Source organism: Amblyomma mixtum, chromosome 3 (assembly GCF_055824585.1).
Source record: "Amblyomma mixtum isolate Tamu chromosome 3, ASM5582458v1, whole genome shotgun sequence".
In the NCBI taxonomy this organism is placed as follows: Eukaryota; Metazoa; Arthropoda; class Arachnida; order Ixodida; family Ixodidae; genus Amblyomma; species Amblyomma mixtum.
The window spans coordinates 57059516-57079971 of record NC_143014.1 but is presented as its reverse complement, the minus strand read 5'-3'; the positions used below and the strand labels follow the sequence as shown (position 1 = coordinate 57079971).

General features: G+C 41.6%; 1 protein-coding gene across 1 annotated transcript in view; it reads left to right on the top strand.

Moving 5' to 3' along the window:
- vari (MAGUK p55 subfamily member vari) overlaps nt 1-12436 on the top strand; it is a 69484-nt gene extending 57048 nt beyond the window's left edge. The window contains exons 11-14 of the mRNA XM_089579279.1: nt 1038-1240; nt 5037-5168; nt 5810-5881; nt 12089-12436. Of these exons, the coding sequence (XP_089435405.1) occupies nt 1038-1240; nt 5037-5168; nt 5810-5881; nt 12089-12265 (584 nt within the window). The 3' untranslated portion in view covers nt 12266-12436. The remainder of the gene's footprint in view (nt 1-1037; nt 1241-5036; nt 5169-5809; nt 5882-12088) is intronic.
- Nucleotides 12437-20456: the final 8020 nt, after the last annotated feature.

Below are 20456 nucleotides of genomic sequence, written 5' to 3'. Positions count from 1 at the left end.
ACTTAGGAATGTTAAACACCACATATTACAGTTTACAGTTTGTTTATGAGTACAGACATGTTTATGTTCTGCTGTTAAAAATTTTGAAACAAATGGATTCAAAGATTTGTACAGGTAAGAAAAGGCTGCATGTTATCCATGTTGCACTAGTGCTTGGCAGAATGTTGGATGTGAAACTGCGTGAACTTGTTGTGCACAGTATACAGCCGTAAATGAGTTTAACAGGCTGTAGAAGCTGAGGCTAGAACGTATCTTTCATGAAGTACGTAGTTGTAAGGCATTCAGGCTTGTGTTCATGGGAAACATGCCACCTTGTATGGGGCAATAGCATTGTTTTTCAGTAAGTTGTTATTGTTGTAATGTTACAATGCATTGCATTAAATTGTTGTGTCTTATGATAGGAGCTTATTTAGCACATTGTAAATTGGGAGGGGGAAGCATGAGTCTAAAGGTAAAAAAAATTGTTATTCCACGCAACGCCTATGGTGGGTTGGTATATGGAACTATCAGCTTGCTGAATAAATTACTAAGATACATAGGAAACAAGTAGAACTAAATGAGGATATGAGAAGGCACTCGCAAGATAGGATGAGCGCTGTATCTTGCAATGAACCAACTAGCCTTAACCAAAATTTTGACTTAAATTAAAAAGGAAGTAACGAAGGGATCTACACTTATTATATGTCTGTCTTCATAACAGCAGGCAGTTCTTAAGCCTCTTTATAGCCTTGAGGAACATGTTCAATTCAATTTTGAAGTGAAACAGTAGTAACAAAGCTAGTAATTTTGTTAAGAGCTGTTATTGAGCATTTTCATTTTTTGCATAGTCACTAGCAGTGCCTAAAATGCTTGTGCTGATGTTAACTACCCTCCACTGTCAAGTATGATTCAGTACTACCAAGTGTGATTGTAATGATACATGATTTTTGTTTCACATACAAGGTACTCCATGTAGAGCGGGCTGCCCACTCACTTTCATGACAGTTTGACATTTTTAACAGGTGTTAACAAAGCTGTGTTGTTATGTTGTGGTGCAGATACATCGCGACCAATCCGGGAGACAGAAACGGATGGCAAAGTGTACTACTTTGTGTCACGTGAGGTAATGGAGGCAGACATAGCTGACAACAAGTACCTTGAGTGGGGTGAGCATGGTGGTCATCTGTACGGCACCAAACTGGACACCCTGCGCGCAGTCATCCGTTCCGGAAAGATGTGCGTGGTGGACTGCAGCCCCCAGGTATGCCCCTTATGCTGCACTTGAGAGAGAGGCTTAAAGGTTGTATTTATCATTGTGCTCTCATACTTAGCTTCTATGTCTCCATGGCCTTTGACACTTTTGCTGGACTACCTTCTCCATTGGAGCATAATGAGCTGATTATGACGAAGCTTAAGTAATCTGGCTATTCGTGAAGCATCAGAACAAATTTTTAGCCCACAGCTTAAAAGTATCCTAGGAAGGGTCATGTGAAAAGCACCTTTAGTTCAAATATATGGCTAGTACTTCTTTGACCTGCTTGTTGTTAGTGGCTATTTATTGTTAAGAAAAATAAAAAATAAAAATAAATATGGAAGGAACAGACGTTGCTAGCCGCGACATCTGCCATCGAGACCTGAAGCACCTGAGCTGCAGCTAGCGGGAATAAAAGGACAGGGAGAGGGAAAGAAAGGGGGGGGGGGGGGGGTGGCAATATACACTGTGTACAAATGCAGGATATTGAAATAGAAAGAAATGTGGGGTGCTGCGTCGCGCAAGGTTGTCGAGAGTACACGGTGCACGGGCGTGCAAATTGTGTGGTTTACAGTGCATGTTTTAAGGCTTTCTTTCTTCCCTGCAGTATGCAAAGATTACTGTGAGACTTCTTGTGGCACCTTCTGATGCACAAAAGTGTTTTGCTACTGCTGAGGCCACTATATTCATGCAGAATGGGCTCATGATGCTCTTGTAATTTGCAGAAATGGAATATCGGCCACTTACCTTGTACCACACTTGCATATAGCTGGCAACAAATGCTTTGAAGTGCATTTAACGAAACTGTGGCATGTGCACTACAGTGGTTTTACCTTTTGAATTGATTGCTTATGCGCCATGGCCCCTCATTTGTCAGGGCCTTTATGTGTAGTGAATATAGCAGCCTATACTTGTGTAGCAGCATCAACCAAATCAATGCATTTTAAGGACAGCACTTTACCGTGTGTTGTGGAGTGTATTGTAGATGCAAATGCTGGCATGCATTTCCATAAATCTTGCGAAGGTACTCGTGAACAGAATACAGTCGAGCCCTCTTATAATACCCACAGACATAACGAACGCTCGCTTATTATGAAGGAGTGCAGTGCTACTGTCAAAATACGCATTAGGGCTATGGCAATTCATCTCAGATACAATGAGCAACTGTTGATTCGAGAAATTTTAATGCCTTGCTAGTCATGCTGGTGACATGGTATGCATCGCCTGTCTAGTCAGCTCCACCTTTTGTGCTGCTACTATGTGCATGCAGTGCCAGAAAACAGACAGTGCAGCCAATTCTGTGGGCATGTGCTCTGCACTACTTTCACAGCTGCAAGGGCCCAGAAATGATAGCTGACACTGTTAAAAACACTTGTGATCAGACTCATGTAGATTTGTGGCAATGTGTCATTGATGCAAAACTGGCTGGATGTTGCCTTCAATCACAGCATTTGCACAAACTACATTGCAAAGCCGTAAAGTGACGAAGCCCTTGTGCACAAAGTGCGAGCGCTCTCCTACCGCTAGAAATCTGATAAATGTGGTCAACCTGCAACCAGTTCTCGTGCACACTTCAACCTGATTAGTTATACCTAGGGCCTTTCGTTTTCAGGTTTTATTTTTTCCGTAATTTGGGGGGCAAAAACCGGGCAGTATTTTTCAAGCTCAAATTTAGGTGAAAATCAGGTCATTCAGAAAACGTTTTCATAGTTCGGGGTTTTTCGGGTCATTTTTTTGCAGCACAGGACAGTTTATACAGCGGTTCGTTTTTCTGCTAGGCATGAAATGCCATATTTTTTGCTCATTATTTCATAAGGAAATCACAGGTTCCACTAAAAAATTGCTCACCAATTAAGATTTTTTTCCTAATGTTTTACAAATATTTCGTCGCATACGTTATCAACCTCCTACAGAGCACTGCCGCATCTGAGCAAGACCAGTCTGCTCTTATGTGTACAGTGCAAAAACATTCAGTATTAGAGCGATAATTTTAAACACGCAAGGTCCATGGATCAGGGTGCCCATTAGCGTTGGTAAAGCTTCAGGCAGTGACTCCGATAAGTTGTCTTGTTGGCAGCCATGCCTTTGGCCTCTACTTCTAAATCGCCCTTTTTTTAGAACTTATCCTGTAATTCATTTGCTTCATAAAAATTAGCGTTAAAAGAAGTTTATAAGATCCCTAGTTGACCGTGGACACACCTCTGGAATAAAAATTAGATATCAACACATTTTCTAGTGGAGTCTACAGCATTGTGAACTTGAAAACCAGCATCATCTTGAAGGCTCATTTACCCGGTTTTTAAGAAAGAATTTCGGGGTGCAAGAATCGGGTAAAATCGGGTTTTACCCAAGCCCTAGCTATACCCAGTGCCTAAAGAAGATTGTTGGAGGAGAAAATGACTGTCCTGAAGAGCCTTGAAAGTGTTGCAAGTTTTGCATTAGGGTCTGCTTTGATGAAATAGATGCACTTGATGCATTTTTAAAGTAATAAATACCGTTTTTGAAGGACTTTGTATTCTTAGGTGTAATATGCAGAGTCCTCTTACTACGAACATCAGATACAATGAATGCAATTCGTGTTACCGTCAGGTTCGTTATAAGTAGGCTCAACTGTAGTAGATGAAAAACACTGAACAAGGTGATGAACAAAATCTTGGACATTGTTGTACAAATTGGATCTTGTGGAAAGAAGGCATAGAGGTGACGGATTGGGGGGCGCCTCCAGTCTGAACTAGGGTTTGGAATGAAATACTTGCAATCCATATCCGTCCTGGAGCTGGGGAGCTGGGTCCTGTTGCTTTGGAGCTGGGTTGCTTTGGAATGAGATGTGTGGTGGTGGCAAGAATCATTCTTGACACTGCCACACCACGCATACCTGCATGGCTACTTTGTGAATTAGTCACAGGTAGATCTTTCAACAAAAGAAAAAAATCGAGCAAGTTGAGGTTCATCCTTCAGGGAAAGGTGAATCTAAGTCGGAAGTCTTTATTTTACTCCCCGTTCAGGCCATGCTGAGTGCATGCCTGAACCTGTTGCATGGAGGCTGCACATTACAATTTATGCTTAGTATAACACAGTGCTAAAACATGAAAACATGATTTTCACAGCAGCAGAGCCAGACAACTGAATAATGCTTAAGCGGTGGTTTTCATATGTTGGTTTACTTACTTTATTGCAGAGAAGGAGCCTCAGCTGGTGTGCGATAAAGTTGTGACACTAAAAGAAACAAGTGACCAAAGCAAAAAACGGTACTTTGGAATGGGTTGCCTTACTACCGTATTAACTGGTGTAATTTGCTCCTGCACTTGCAACTTTTTATCCAGATTTTCGAAAATAAAACTTTCACTCCCGTATTTTGTGTTCTGCTGCACAGACCACCAGCGTGTGCGCGGGTGCACGTGGAACTCTGCAATACAGTGCTCCTCATAGATTAGGTTCTAGGGCAGGACATGAAAATTCATTAATAAAATGTAAGAAATGGCGCCATCAAAAAATATGTGCAAATATATCATATTGTGGTTGTCCATGAACTAGACTAAGGGAAGCTGCAGTGTGCTTCCAGGAGCCGGTAAAAACTGCCATACAAGTCAGCCAAGTGCATTTGTGTTCAGCAGGAATATGTTGGGAAGGTTAACGCTGCAACCATGCTCTAATTGAGAAGTGTTGTCAGCAGTAGGAATGGAGTGCTAGTCATTTAGTAGTTTGCCTTATGTGTACACTATGACCCATCTTGTGTCATTCTGAAAGAGTGGCTGAGCTGCACCACAACTCATTGGAACTCATAGTTGGCAATGTCTTCTTGCAGTATCTGAAAATCCTGAACACACCAGAGTTCATGCCTTACGTGGTCTTCGTTGCTGCGCCTCAGCTGGAGCACTTCCGACAGATGCATGAATATGGCCGTCATCATGGATATGGAAGCAGCCGCAATCTCACGGTAAGATGTGTATCTCATGCAGGAAACTGTTTAAAACTGGAGAGTAAAGTGCATGCACCCTAACACCCACTTGAGAGGTTTGCATGGCCTTTTAAATGGGCAGCATCCAGGGATGCTGTAGATCAGCAGCCCTGAATCCAAGTTTGGTTAGGCATTCATTCAAGTTCATATATGTTTAAAGTTAAATATATGTGCTCATATATGCAAAGGATATGTGCATTTAGATGAATTGCACTTACTGTAAGCTACAGTGCTGCTGTTATCTTGGGCCACCGCCTTTTTGTTTTTGCAAGCAGCAAAGTTTGGCCAAAGTAATGCACAGGACCATGCCTTAGTTATCTTTTAATTTATACTTTTTATTGCTTGGCATGATTTCTTTCTTTGCTGCAATGCTAAAAAGCTTTCTTGTTATTTATTCTCCTTGGTTAAACTTCTCGTTCGATTACTGTCATGTAGTCAATAATAGTCGGCTGGGACCAAGCAGTGCAGCTGAAGAGTAATTCAATTTAACCATATAAGTACCGTAGTTTTTATGCTTAGCCTTTCTTTGCTCTTTTACAGTGTAATTCGTTGCTCTTGACTATTGCTGCTCTTTGCTTAGAGTGAAACTTGGGTTATTTTTTCTTTCTTCATAAATTTAGTTTGACAGAGCCATGAGTCGACATGGTTCACGACGGGCAAGAACTCTTGAAAGCTTGGCATCTCTACAGGAGGTAATGTACTGCTTCATATGTATAATTTGTCTTAGCCTAAGTAGGTTTATGCTTCAACATTGCCTTGGGCTATACCACTTAGAATAGTGGTTAACAATGAAGTTTGCTATTCTGAGGCAACAATTACACTGTGAGAGGTGCTATAGTGCAGAGTTAGAGGTAACTTTGAAGGGTATAAAATCTAAACCTCAGTATGGAAAATTAGGGACTGAGCTTGGCTCTTGTTTTGACTGTTTTTGCTGCAGTTTCGCAATGATATTTGTGTACAATGCAAATCTATTGTTATATACCAGGTGTTTCTGCAAAGTCTGCCACTAATTTTTAAAAATAGGCTGAAAGACAGCTTTTGCAGCATAATAGTACCAGTAGCGGCAGATGTCAGGGGGCAGGTGAATCATGCTAACTGTAGGCTGGTTAACTAAATTCTAATAGATAAATTTTTAACTATTACACTTAGGCACCTGGTTGCAGTGAGAGATTTGTAGTTGGCTATGAGTAAGGATCATATGTGTTTTTAGAATTTAAAAAATGTGATTACACATGGCGCTCTTCCGCAATGAATTTAGTCTATACTGCATGTGGTTCAAAAGCAGCACAGCTGTGAAGTGTACACAGGGACGCCTGCCAGTACATGTCATCAGTAACATCTTGGAAAAAGTGCAAAAAGACAGTGAGCGTAGAAAGAACAGACACCACAAGCACTGACTCGCAACTGATCATTTATTCACAAAACGCAGAATAAGTACATACTCACAAAATAGCAAAAGAGAAGAAATGGATAAGGCACATCTACATATGGCAATTCCATTTCATGCAGGACAACTGATCGGTCACTAACACATGTGTGCTTGTTCTTACAGATGTGATAGGCCTCTCACACCTCCCTTGTTAATTGATTAGGATGCTGAAACAAAATTGTGGTTTGGTCAGGAATAGGCTCACATCCACGGCATTCACTGCAGTGCTTCGCTAGGTTTGAAGAAGGCACTTTCTTCAAATATAGGTTATGCTCCTGCAGCCATACATTTAAGCAATGGCCAGTTTGTCCGATATATGTTTTACCACAGGAGAGTGGAATTTTGTAGGTCAGCACTTTTTTACAAGTGATGTACTCATTTATATGGTTCACTCCACATCCCCTAGTCCTGCCACGCACTTAACTACCAGAGTGTGCGCCGACCAGAGCACAGATTCTTAACATTTTTGGGGCAGAAAATAGCACATTGATGCCGTACCTATTACCGACTTTTTTTAGTTGGTGAAAGAAATGATAAACATATGGAAGAACCGCTACTTTTTTCTTTTTCTTTCCCCCTTCAGTAATCGCGGGTGATGACCTCTTGGTATCTTGTAAGTTTCTTAAGCACCTTAATGCAGGCGAGGGACAAGACATCCTCAGGAAACCCAGCCAGCATTAATCTGCCAACTTGTTCACAGAAATTGCCATTCGTTAAGTCAGTACATGACTTGTGCGAAGATGATCCCAGGCGAGCCACAGCAGTGCCACATTTCACAATTTCGGAATGTCCTGACTGAAAATTTAAAAGCGACTTCACCAACGTCGGGGAAACACTTCCAGCACACTTGACCTTGCTGAAAATGAAGTTTAATGTCTAGGAATTGCAAACAGTCATCGGTGGGCATCTCGAAGGTGAACGCAAGTCCAAATCCACTTTTTTTAAATATTTTGACTACATACACAATGTGCTTGGTAAAATCAGGTCTGTCTACGAATACCAGATAGTTGTCAACGTACCTGAAAATCTTTTTTGAAAGGCCACTCAAGTTTTTATCAGTGCACCTATCAACCTTACAAGGAAGATATTGCTAATACTAGAGCTACTTTTGAAACAGTGTATACGCCAATTTTTTTAAGAAACAGGCAGCCATCCCATTCAGCAAAGGTAGAAGCGAGATAAAAAGATTACAGCTCCAAAAAAGAAGCGATTGAAATACCACAGGCTATGACATTAGCATTCTTCATCGTTATCATTTGTGATGCAGTCACTAACAAATTTCAACAGAGTATCATGTTGGAGTGAGTAGAAAAGGCCCTTAACGTCAATGCTGAACGTGCAGACTGCGCCAGGGTGTCTAAGGTAATCCATAACAGCTAAAGAATTTGGTGTCTGAAATGGGTCTTCCAAAGTAAGATCAGTTGCGAGTCAGCGCTTGTGGTGTCTGTTCTTTCTACGTCCGTTGTCTTTTTGTGCTGTTTTTTTTTTCAAAGATGCTGTACCAACTAGCTCAAATGTGAGTATTACTTTATCAGTGGCACATGTGTCATGGGACCTTCGCTGCTTTGCCAGTGCCACCTCTCCAGAGCACCAGCCAGGGCAGCACCTAAAAGGTCATGTAACACATGCTTCACTGAATGACGTGTACTGCTTGAGATCCCTGTGCACGCTCCACAGCCGTGCTACGGCTGAATCACACACAGTATAGAAAAAATTCACTGCAGAAGAGTGCCAGGTGTCATAATATTTTTATATTGTAAAAGCTGATATGGCCATTACTAACAGCCACCTACAGATCTCTAGTTACAACCAGGTGCGAAGCGTAATAATTAAAAAATTAATTATTAGAATTTTTATCAAGCTTACTAGTTGACATGATTCCCCGGTTTCCTGACATCTACGACCACTAATGCTCTTATGCTTCAAAAGCTATCTTTATAAAGCAAAAAGCCAATTAATAAAAATCACTGGTAGGCTTTCCTGAAACACCTGGCATGTAACGCTCAGAGAACTGGTAAACAGCCCTGTGGCTTCTGTGTCAGATTCCTTCTATTCTGGGTATTCTTTTCTATGCGGTAGTCAGATTCATTTGGACTTTACAGTACTGACCAAATTCACTGTAATTAACCCTGGACTAGGGGCATTGGCAGTAAAGGTGTTTCACCACCTCCTCTGTAATTATTCAATGCTCAAGTGATACTAAATATTATAAGCAGTTCTGTCATGTCTTTCTTGTGCCTTTCTCAGAAGCCAACATGTTAGATGCAATCTTTTACGAATGTCACTTGCTATATATTTTGTACTGTATAATGTTGGGAAATTTGGTTGCTTTACCGATATAAGCGTAACAGAGCTTGCACAACTTTCCATCTGCAGCTGTTTTGCTTAAAAGGGAGCTTTAGCTCAGGCTCAGCTTTTGTTTTGGTATTCAGGTGCATAGAGAGTGTAGATATGCTCGGATCAGACAGTCGCTGCGCCATTTGTACAAAATTTGTTTTATGCTGTAAGAAGAGATTAGAATCAAATTATTCGAAGCAGGATTTCCTAAGTTCTCATGTTTCTAAAAATTGCCAAAAATGCACTAAATTGAAATTTTCCAAAGTATTTATTTTTTACCTAGTCTGTGACTTTGTAATGAAAAAAAAAACACGTCACATTGCTGTAAATTGCAGCTGTTAAAATGTTTTGAGGAAAGAAGATCGGTATCTTCAATTTCATGATGGTAAACTGCTACACTGGGTGTTGTTTGCAAACGTTGGGGAAGAAAACCTCAGGAGAGGCCCACGCTATCTGAGCGGCACGCCAAAAAGTGTGCTGGAAGTCATGCGCTTTCACAATGACTACTGGGAGTCTTTGGCCAATGGCACAGCCAGTAGTAACGTTGGGCACAGCGTCGTCGTCTGCTGCATTGTTGTATGCTGTGCATGTGCAAGCACGCTGAGGTGGCGGCCAAATAGGTGGGGCAGCAGGAGGGAGCCCTCACATCCGGCTTCAGAAAATCAGGCATAACCGCCTCGCCTGAGTTCTTTCCTTCCTCCATGTTTGCAAATTATTATTTATAGGTTACTGCACAGCAGAGAATAAATTTAACATGCCAGTTTTTATTATGCTTATGTGCTCTAACAGGTGTAGTTTACAGCATTTTGAGATCTGTTTCAGTTGCGAAGCTGTAGAGCTGTAAATGTGAAATTTTCTAAAGTTTTCAAGTTTTGTAACCTTTGGCAACATTTTGGTAACAATTTAGACTTAAATTAAAATAGATTGAAATTATGCTTCCATTAGTGGCGAGGTACTGAAATAGATATTACAAGCAGTGTTTCTTATTAAGTGCGCCTTATTTCATCCAGATTAATGCAGCAGTTGCCTGTGGGAGCAATTTGGTTTCCCTGATGTATATGCATAGGAGAACTACCGTATTTACTCGCGTAATTTGCACACTTTTTTTCTTTGAATTAAGGCTTCAAACAGGAGATTTTAAATTGCGCGAGACTTTTGTGAAGATGTCCTAAAAATCTACAAAGGTCAAAATGTGCAATATGTGCTGTATTTTGCCGCCTAAACGTCAACACTTCACTAGCAAAACTGAAAAACCCGAGGTCTGTGTGAAGCCTCAACCTTTGACGGAGTGCCAGGGGCAGAGGCCTTGCTTGCATAGGTGCTGTGAATGCGCGGAACCAGCGCCCCCTCCCCAGCTGTGGCTGCCAATAGCAGCTGTCGATAAGACCTTGCATGCGGTTGCCTTTGAGGCGGTGTTGCCCCATGTGCTTTCGCTCATCCTACTCAATTTAAATACGTTAAAACCCTACAATTTTTTTTATAAACTTGGGTAACAAATTAGAGGTGCACAAATTATGCAAGTTAATACGGTAATATTGGGCTCAAATTAAGGCTTTCTGCTAAATGCTTGCACAAGCCCAATCACTATGGTCGGTGGACAAGTTTATGAAGTTTTCATGGCTGTTACAATATAGCTAATTCGCTATGCCCTGAAATTGCGTCACTGATTGTAATTACTTTAGATGATCTGTAGGAAGGTCATTTGGATTTATAATTTCAAGCATAGCACTTGACATAGTGGTCCTATTAATCTTTCGAGTATATTCCGCTTGCAGCTTGTGTATTATGATGTGCTTATTTCACAGTACTAAGCAGAGGAAATTTTGGGGGTTTCATGTGGTGCTTCCCTGTCATGGTTGCATATATTGTTGAAGAGAGGAAATCAAGAATTTTTCTCATAGCGAGCTTTATGGTTATTGTGCCTCTTCACATAGTGTACAAGGGTTTACAGATTAAATACAGCAGTGCTATATTAAGAGATGTGTGTTTTTTTGTGTCAACATACTTTTATCTCGAAAACAAGTTTTGCTTGCATGTAGTCCCACTGACTGATGCATTAAAGGATCACATATGTCCTGTAGCTTCTAGTGCACTCCAGCCAGGTTGCATTCAGCTAGGTTGGGTCCAGCCAGGTTGGATGATTTACCTCAGAAAATTTGTTGGTGCAAAAAACGTGTATGTATTTGAGCCTGTAAAAAGTAGCTTTTACTGGTACTTTGACGTGGAATAAAATTAACCGTACTGAATTAACAAGCTCTTTTTCTGTGCAAGTTCTGTTGATATTTTTTTATGCCTTGTGCTTTTGTTTTGAAAGCTGACTGTTTATGGTTGCATGTTAAATTTTTTATTTTCAGAGAAAGGGAAAAGTATGTATTCACTGTAGTGTAGAAAGTAGTGGTAGTTTGCCGTTTTTTCATTGCAATTATTTCTGTTGTCATTCTTATGTTTGGATGCATGCATTTTTATCTTCAACAGCAAAAGGGCCGAGTATGTATCATAGCTGTAGACATGAATAGATATCCTAGTGGGTGCCTTATGTTGGAAAAATTTACTTTTATTTATGGTGTCATGCATGTATTGCAGTGTGTCTAACTGTGCAGTTATTTGGTCTGATTCTTGTGTTGTATTTCTTAACTCCTGTGGAGCCATATCTTTCGTGTGGCTGGACTTTTGTGCACGTTGCATTGCTTGAAAATATTTGTCCGCCGTAGTTCACTCTGGAGACATTTACTTCCTTACAGCAAAAGCTGTTGAACCAGAACATGAAAAATCCTTGAGAATTCTCGAAAGAGTGTTCGTGTTGCAATTTACTTATTAGAGCGAGAATTGGGAGATGTTCATCTTCGAGTATTAAATGCAGGTGACAATAAAGTTGTTTTCATTATGAATTTAAATAACTTAACAAATACTCCAAGTTGCTAGATAAGCATGCCAACAATCCTTATCATTTAGTTTGACATTGCTGTTTAATAAAGATTGCTCTTAATGTCACCGCAAAGTGCAAAAAGGAATGGTTTTGTCAATTTTCTCTCTAATAGAAGCTGTTATTGCCAGAGGGCATGATAACCAGTGAGCTTTGATTCTAAGCTATGAATGCCATTGCAGCCAGAGTTAAGCCTGCCTTTTTGCACAGGATGAAGATCTCAAGAGGACCATTGAGGAAAGCGCCCAGCTTCAGAGAGCTTATGAGCGCTATTTCGACACAATCCTTGTGAACAACAACTTTGAAAAGACCTTTGAACAGCTCAAGGATGTGATTGATTCTTTATCAACAGAACCTCAGTGGGTGCCCATTTCATGGGTGTACTGAAGTATCTTTTGCAAATGTGCTGGCAGGTGACACCCTCTGAAAACATTATGGTTGAAGCCAAGGGTGTCTTTTAGTTGGCCTGTGCCAACAAAGTTTGTTGAAAGCAAAGACGAGGTCTGGGAGTGGTAGGTTTTAAGATCATTCTTTTACATAACAGGCTGATCCTAATCAGGTACAGGGGTAGTCAAAAAATCCCAGGCCGCTCCGAACAGCCGCGGAGCGGCTGCTCTCCGCTATCGGGGCGCTGTTATCGCACGCGTGTCTCGCCGCGCTCGGGTTGCGAGGGTATCCGCTGAGAGGAGGTGACGCTCCCTCTCTCTCTCGCTCTCCATGATAACAAAGCAGTGAAAAAGACAGTGAGGCGCGCGCCTTCACGCCTTCGCTGTTCGAGATTTCCGCACTCGGCTGCGGTGCAGCGCGTCGCGGAGCAGACGACCATTTGCGCAAAGTGACACGCGCTGGCGGCCGTATTTAAATGGACTTCGCCTGCTTCTCCCAACTTCTCGGCTTCCTGGCATACGATATAATGCATTTACCTTCACCTAAGCTCTGTTGCGGCTCTCTGAGCACTCACTTTGAGTTGTGACGTGCTATATTTATAGCATTCTTGTTCAACTTTCTGGAAATTTAGTACACTCGAATACGATTTCAGGACGCATTCTCTGCCTGAAATTCTCAAGGGTTTTTATTGCTCCGTTATTGCCATGTCGCCATGTCGAGTCTTGTATTAATGAGTAGGTTTAATGCTTTCGCGCAGGTAAAGCAGGTAGAGTCGGTCGTGTGTTGGGGAGTTAGCACGTGTTGCTGAAGCTTTGGCGAGTATTTCATGCAATGCTATGCAGTATGCTCCAGTTAAGAGGTTTACGTTTCCGGCACTTGCACTCCTGCCTCGGCGCTCGCGAATTCGTAGCGAGAATGAGTATTTTGTCACAATGTCAGAATATAAGCGCCCAACACGTGGGTTTCACGACATGCCGTCATATATGGGCAATCAAAATTGTAGAGATTCAGCCAGATATTCTTGCACCGTTCCTTCGATTTCAGGCACCGCGCTGCTCTTAGACGCGCCAATATACTCGTCAACTCTGGATAGGCGTAAAGTCGGCATCTGTGATTATGTGCTTGTACTCGGATGTGTTTGTGGTTGGCTTGCCGGACTGCTGTCCACTTTGCATTCAAAGATGTTGCGTTCGGCTTCGGAAAAAGAGCGAATCATTTCGCGTCTGGGCACTTGTACGCATCTCTACTATATACGCGCGGCGTCCCTGTCAGGGAACTTTTTTTGCTTCTGCGTCCTCACTGTTTCATTCAGGAGCGCAGAAATGGTAGGAATTTAATATGTTTAGCCGAATATCATATACGAAAATAAGCTGTTTCTTTGACAAACTTCCAGTTTTTTATTCTTCAACGGCGGACTCCCGCTGTATCTGTCGTGGAGCTTGTACTATAAGCCGACTGTCTCCGCCGTTGACGTCACTATCTGGCCTTGCGTGCTCAGCTGTAGTGGAACTAAATTGCTCATGAAATCTGTGTAGCTATACTCCATCCACAGCCATCGTCCGGCGAGCTGTTCATAGCGTCAATTCATTTCAGAGGTAAAAAAATGTTGTTGAACAGTATTTACACGTATAACGTCCGCGACCACTTATAATTATAGAATAGAACCAAGATGGGAACGAAATATGATGAACCAGGATGTGCTACCCGCGTGCTGATGGAATTGTCTTGTGATGGAAATGGCAGTTGGTGCTGAAAATTCAATTATGTTCGCTGGCGTCAAATATATGTGAATAAAATCTTCAATCGCAACAGAGCTTAGGTGAAGGTAAATGCATTATATCGTATGCCAGGAAGCCGAGAAGTTGGGAGAAGCAGGCGAAGTCCATTTAAATACGGCCGCCAGCGCGCGTCACTTTGCGCAAATGGTCGCCTGCTCCGCGACGCGCTGCACCGCAGCCGAGTGCGGAAATCTCGAACAGCGAAGGCGTGAAGGCGCGCGCCTCACTGTCTTTTTCACTGCTTTGTTATCATGGAGAGCGAGAGAGAGAGGGAGCGTCACCTCCTCTCAACGGATACCCTCGCAACCCGAGCGCGGCGAGACACGCGTGCGATAACAGCGCCCCGATAGCGGAGAGCAGCCGCTCCGCGGCTGTTCGGAGCGGCCTGGGATTTTTTGACTACCCCTGTACATGCTTAAATACTGCAATTTTTCTGCAGTTTGGGTTCAGCAAAAACATTGAGATTGTGTTTTGCTTTTACTGCTTAGTTGTGGTTGTGTACTTTGCAGATGCCATAACTCAATTTGAATGAGTCTCATTTTGTAACTATGCGACCCCCCTTCCTCCTTTTTTTTTTTCATACTACTTGTGTTGGCACCCGAAGTTGTGTATACTCCAGAGTGCCTTCCACAGCCATTCTAATTCCGTCCTCTTACTTGATATCTTGCCTTTGAAAGGCTGTACTGGCTGTGACAAGTATGAAAGGAGTTTTTAAGTACCACATTCAGGCATTTAAGTTGATGACCTTTTGTTGGCCAAATGACGAATCTCAAAGATAGCTGCCTGAGCAGCATTGTTTTACATCAGATGCTGTTTCGTGTGTTATGCATTCCATTTTGAAGCTGTTTGTTGATTTTGCCTTTTGATTACACACGTGTGTGCACTCCTCACATGAAGAGTAGTTGATAGACTTCTGTTGTGTGCGGAGTGAACACAGGTTTCTTGCCACTGTGTATAACCGGTGATGCCACCTGCAATACATAAATATATACATGTCACTCATAGTACACCATATCAGTTGCATCGGGTTCCATGCAAAGCACATTGATGTTTGACTGTTGCACTTTTTAGCTGTATAATGTCCCAATGAAATGACATAGTTACACTGTGCTGAAGCATTGTCTATGTAGTGTTTGCTAGTGAAAGCTCATCTGATTTCTTTTGTCTGTGCTCTTCTTGCTGTGTTGTTGAAATAAGCCCTGTTGGAATTTGCTGTGTTGAAATAAGCAATGGTTTTAAATCTGCCAACATCATTAGTGCTTAGTAATGACTATTCAAATGGCATTTTATTTGGTAAAAAAATGTGGGACTTCGTTAGGAGAGGTAGTAAATTGTCTAATTTTATGCTTCATTTTTACGCAAGATGTAGGACTTGTGGCGATAATGGGCAAAGGTTATAAGAGTAACTCAACTAGATTTGACATGAAGCAATAAGTTTTTAATGCGCATGCCTTTGTCACGGCACTTATGTCGTAGTAATCTGTCTTTTCACTCATGCTGGAGTCAAAATTACTTAAGCCAGTGGATAAGATGTGGATTCTTGACTGAGGCATGCCCAGTCCAGCGGAGTACAACTTGTCTGGTCTAGTTTACGTAAATATGGATGGATTCTAAAAAGCAACTCCAGGGGGTTTTTTAAACATTTTGAGTTGGTAGGCGCGTCACATTTTTCAGAGTGCCCTCTCTCTGCCACAACAAACCATGTTTAAATATACTGAGTGGAACAGTTTTAAAACAGCGAAAATGACGAACTGAAACCCAAACTCAGTCTATGGCCAGGGGTGATGCTGCACTTGGAGCAGTGATGATGCCACAAACATTACTAGAAAAACACTTGTATGTGCATTGAATGGCTAAAGTAGTGGCTGAAGATATGTATCCTTTCATAAAATGCCTGAGACGACCTAATACAAGTTTAAAATTTTGTTAGTGAAGCAGGGAGCGGGTATTAACGTGCAGTGAATGTTTGCCAAGTTGAAAATTCAGTGTTGCCCATAGAAATAATTTGAACTGAGGCCACGGAAATGGCAAGCTTTAAAATCAATTTGTGCCAGAATGAAATGTTGCTTGATTGCTAAAAAAATGTACAATACAGGTTTCATTAAAATGTGGTTGCCTCAAAAAAACCTCTGGAGCTGCTCTTTAAGGTGGAACAGTACCAGAGGTAAGTGCTAAAGGTAAACCAAATTTACACCTGTAATAACCACAGCAGGGATATGTTTTCACGTTTGAGAGAAGACAGATATTACCATGTTGATGTGTACCTCTCACACACACATGCACACGCACGCACGCACACACATTTTGTGAAGAGACAAGACGGCACTTATCGCATCAGATCAAATTTTGGTGAGTTACTCTTGTGATGTATATGTTTCAGTGCCACAAGTCCACTAGAGTATATGACAGAAAAATAAAATTAGGTAGATCATTTGCAGTAGTATTGTACTATTGCCCAGAGGCTTGACCTGCATATTCTTCTGGCAGTATTATGCTACAGACACAGGTTTAAGACAGTGGATGTGATGGTTCTGGGAAAGAGATGAACCTGTAGCTAGCTTATGTTACTTGTTGACCCAAGCTTCATTTGCAGAAGTGAAATGATGCTTTTAATTGTGTGGGTAAATAATGTACATGCTTGCTTTATATATGAATGCATGAATAATGAATTAGATTTGTTCGGTTGCTTGTATGAATTGTGTGCTGCTGAGCTAAGAAGGCCTTTCTGTGCAACTTTGAGCAGTGAGGCAGCTCCTCAGGACGGTACCATTGCTTATAGTGGACAGCTCTGAGTTACAGCTCTATTGAGCGAAATGGGAGGCTTTGGCGCAGGATTGTGTTACAGAGGGGAAATTGGCATAAAAATGATATACTTAATATCATGGAGTACCTGTCGGTAGGCTTGTCTTAACAGTGTGAGTGGTTTTGCTTTTCTGGCAAGAATGATTTAGATGAGACGGGGAACGTGATAGTGAGGTCTCGCATAATTATAATCTGTAGTTGCATGGTTTTACGAGAGGTACCTTGCAGAATTTTGCATGGGGTGCTGCCCGTGAGCAAAGATCAAATGCATTCCAGCTTTTGGCGACAAACTGTCAATCTATTTTTATATTCATAGATAAATGCATTTTAACTGTAGTGATAACATGTGCAACAGCAACACTTTTGTGTCATTTAATGAGTGCTCAGGTATTCAAATGATTCATGATAGAGGTGCTAGTAATAACCAAGAGTGATATGCTTTGGCATATTCATATTTTTATGAGTAATAAGTTTACTTTATGTAGAGGTCTGTGAATTTTGACACATATTGTAGTTTTGGATATTCATATACTGCTGGTTTGTATGCAGAAGCCTTAAACAGTCAAGTTTATAAAACCAGAAGCATCTGCCTTGCTTTAGGAAATGTTGCTCATTTGTGTATTTGTACTTTGTACTTCATGACATTACAGATGTGTTCGACTTTACTTTTCTTGTAATAGCATAGTGCATTTTGCATCATCAACTGCTACCAATTGTGTGCCATGCAGAATTTTAATGTAAATTGGGATTACAGGCAATGCACGGCTCTTAGGAATTTCACCACGATTTTCAAGGTGCTTTCATTTCAAGAAGGAAGCATGCTTTTCCATCTTGCATGAATGTTTTTGCAGTGGGAAATGTGTGCTTTCCTTTCTATAATTTGTGTTTTGGGGAAAAATGTATAATCGATGTGATGCTTATTTAATTCTTAGGCTTGCAAGTTTGTTGTACTAATGAACTTTGCATATTTTTACTTTGTAGTGAATTGGAAATGGTTGCTGTTCATGCCAGGCGACACGTGCTGCGTATGGAAGGTTCACATATGTTAAAAAATTTGATTCAGTAATAATTGGTAATGTGTTGCATAGGTAATGTGTTGCGTAAATATTGTGCTGCCCGGATTTGTTCAACCAAAAAACTTCCAATTTCAGGGAACACTGCTATGCTATTTGCGCTCTTTTCACATTATTGTATGCTGACAAAAATTTTTGGGTATGCACTGTAGAAGTGCAGGTGTAGCAACACTGCATGATTTAAATTTGAGTGCCAGTTATGGAAGGTTGAGGTTGTGTGGCTGGTGAGTTAGCATTTCTTAACATCTCAGATGATACTGAGGGTTCACGCTTCTTTTAATGGCTGTAGCACACAGTTTTGTCCCCTTTGGCTCTTAGTACTGTGGCTCTTAGTGCTGGCGTTCGGCGTTAATTTTGAGCAGCTTTACAGCCACTTTTTTTTTCGCTGAATAGGGGGAAAAAAAATAGCCCCCCAAAAAAAGACTGACGTCCAATATGGCTGTTATGAATCATTTATTGCTTTTATTCAACCTGAACCTAACTCCCAGTCTGCTGTGGAAGTGCGCACAGCTATACTCCGTTTCATACATGGCAATCAACGCTGCCAAAGGTACGGAAGTAGTTCGCTGCAAAAAACAAGCGAAATGTATCCGTCCGCCTTGCGTCGTGGCTGAGTGGTACGAAGCGCGCGCCTGTCTGTTCATTTTATAAGGGGCCAAGGTTCGACTCCTGTTTTGGCTGGTTTCTTTCTTTTTTTTTATTTTTCTTGAAAGATTCATTAGGTAGAAACTCGAAACTGTCAAACTCTAATACCTACTTTGAAAAACACAGCGCTGTTTACTTGTTTCGAAAGGAAAAGGAAGTGTAGTGTATTGGCGACGGATGTGATTGCGAAGTGCTTTTCTCGGGCAATGAGCGACTTTTTAGCATGCGGCACACAATGAATCATAAATTGTGTGGTGATAGAATTCAGTGTGGCGTCGATTATTCGGAGCAGCCTCGGCTAGCGGCAACCTTGCACTGATCGGTGTACTCAGCGGCTTTAAAGTGAGGAGCGTCTGACTCGGGTCTCCTCTTTGAGTTGTTGTCACAAGGAAAATTATTTGAAGTGCTTCCGTTCGTAGTAATGTTTTGTATTAGATGTCAGATTCGGTGTGTTATGGTTGTGAGCTACTGCGGCGAGATGGGGATTGTTGAAAGCTCTGCATTTTTAGGCCCTGAGCAGAGATTCCGCTGCGCAGGGCATCGAACGCAACAAATTGTGTTGTATATTAGCGCACTTGCCGCTGCAGTTGACATTGTTATTGTGAGAAGGCGACGACAAGGTACCATGGTTCATTAAGAGGGCGCACGAAGAAGTTGACGAAGCTCGCTGTTCATTCTCCGCACAGTAGCTCGTCGTCCTCCTCTCGAGGTATCAATATAAACGAGTAAAAATCCGGGCTTCTTGCACACCAGTGAGGTGTAAGCGCGGCGTGAGTGAACGTTGTGGCTGGCATTTAATGTGGACATCTGCTCTCATGTTTTTAATCTTTGTAAATATTGTCAATGTTATAAATCATCTTTGTAACTAAAGTTGTCCATTTGTGCTCGATTGTAATCTACTATCGTTGTTTTTCACTGCTGCCACAACTCACAAGGGTTTCGAAAACTGGTGTTGTAGATTATAGAATGGTATATTTAACATTTGCTACGCATATCATGCGAATGGCCTACAGCGGTTGTACGATCGGTGATTTTTACAGTAAAGAGAAGAGTGCACCAAAATTCTCTTGCTCAAAACTGCTTACATGCTTCAAAAAGTGAGTTTTTAAATATTTGTGAGTGCTCGCATAAAAAAAAAAGCTACACTCCAGGTGAACCACTCAAGCATAAGGGCACAAATAACAAGAGTTTGCTTTCGTTTTTCGAACTTAAAACCAATATCTTTTAGTAATCTCCACAAAGTAGCCGGCAAATCGGCATCTCCGTTCACTTCATCCAGGATACTGTCCAAAGTAGGTATTTTGCGTTCGGCATACATACGGTGTAACTTGAGTCGGATGGCGTTGAGTGCAAAGCTGTCATATTTAACACTGCGAGAACTAGATATTGTCGCCATGCTAGGTCGTTTTTGCGGTGATCTTATTCCAGTAGAGAGACCTTCTTTCTTGAACCTCGCAGCTGTCCGAGGGCTCACCCCGGTCATCTCGCGAACAGTTTCGAGAACTTCACGCACAGTCTTCTCCGGGAAGTGCTTCCTTACGCTAGAGTAAACGTTGATAATCACCTGCTTGCAGTCTTTCGAAATTTTTGGAGACTTTGGCTTGGAGAATAGGCGAGCAGGAGATGTTTTTGAAGCCACAGTGGGTGAAGAAAAGAAGCGAGTAGGAGATAGCGGTGCCATTTTTGCAGACTCAGAAAATGAAAGACGAAAGCAGACGACATCACCGGCCGGCTTAGCTGCGAAAACCTGATGCAGGAGGAGCCGGAAAAAAACCAGAAAACTAAGGCACTCTGTTTTGAAGAACATAAAAGAAAAAGCAATCTTTTTGCAAAATGAGACACCTTTATCGTTATACTACAATATCGGCCAACATTTACTTTAATTTTAAGTTC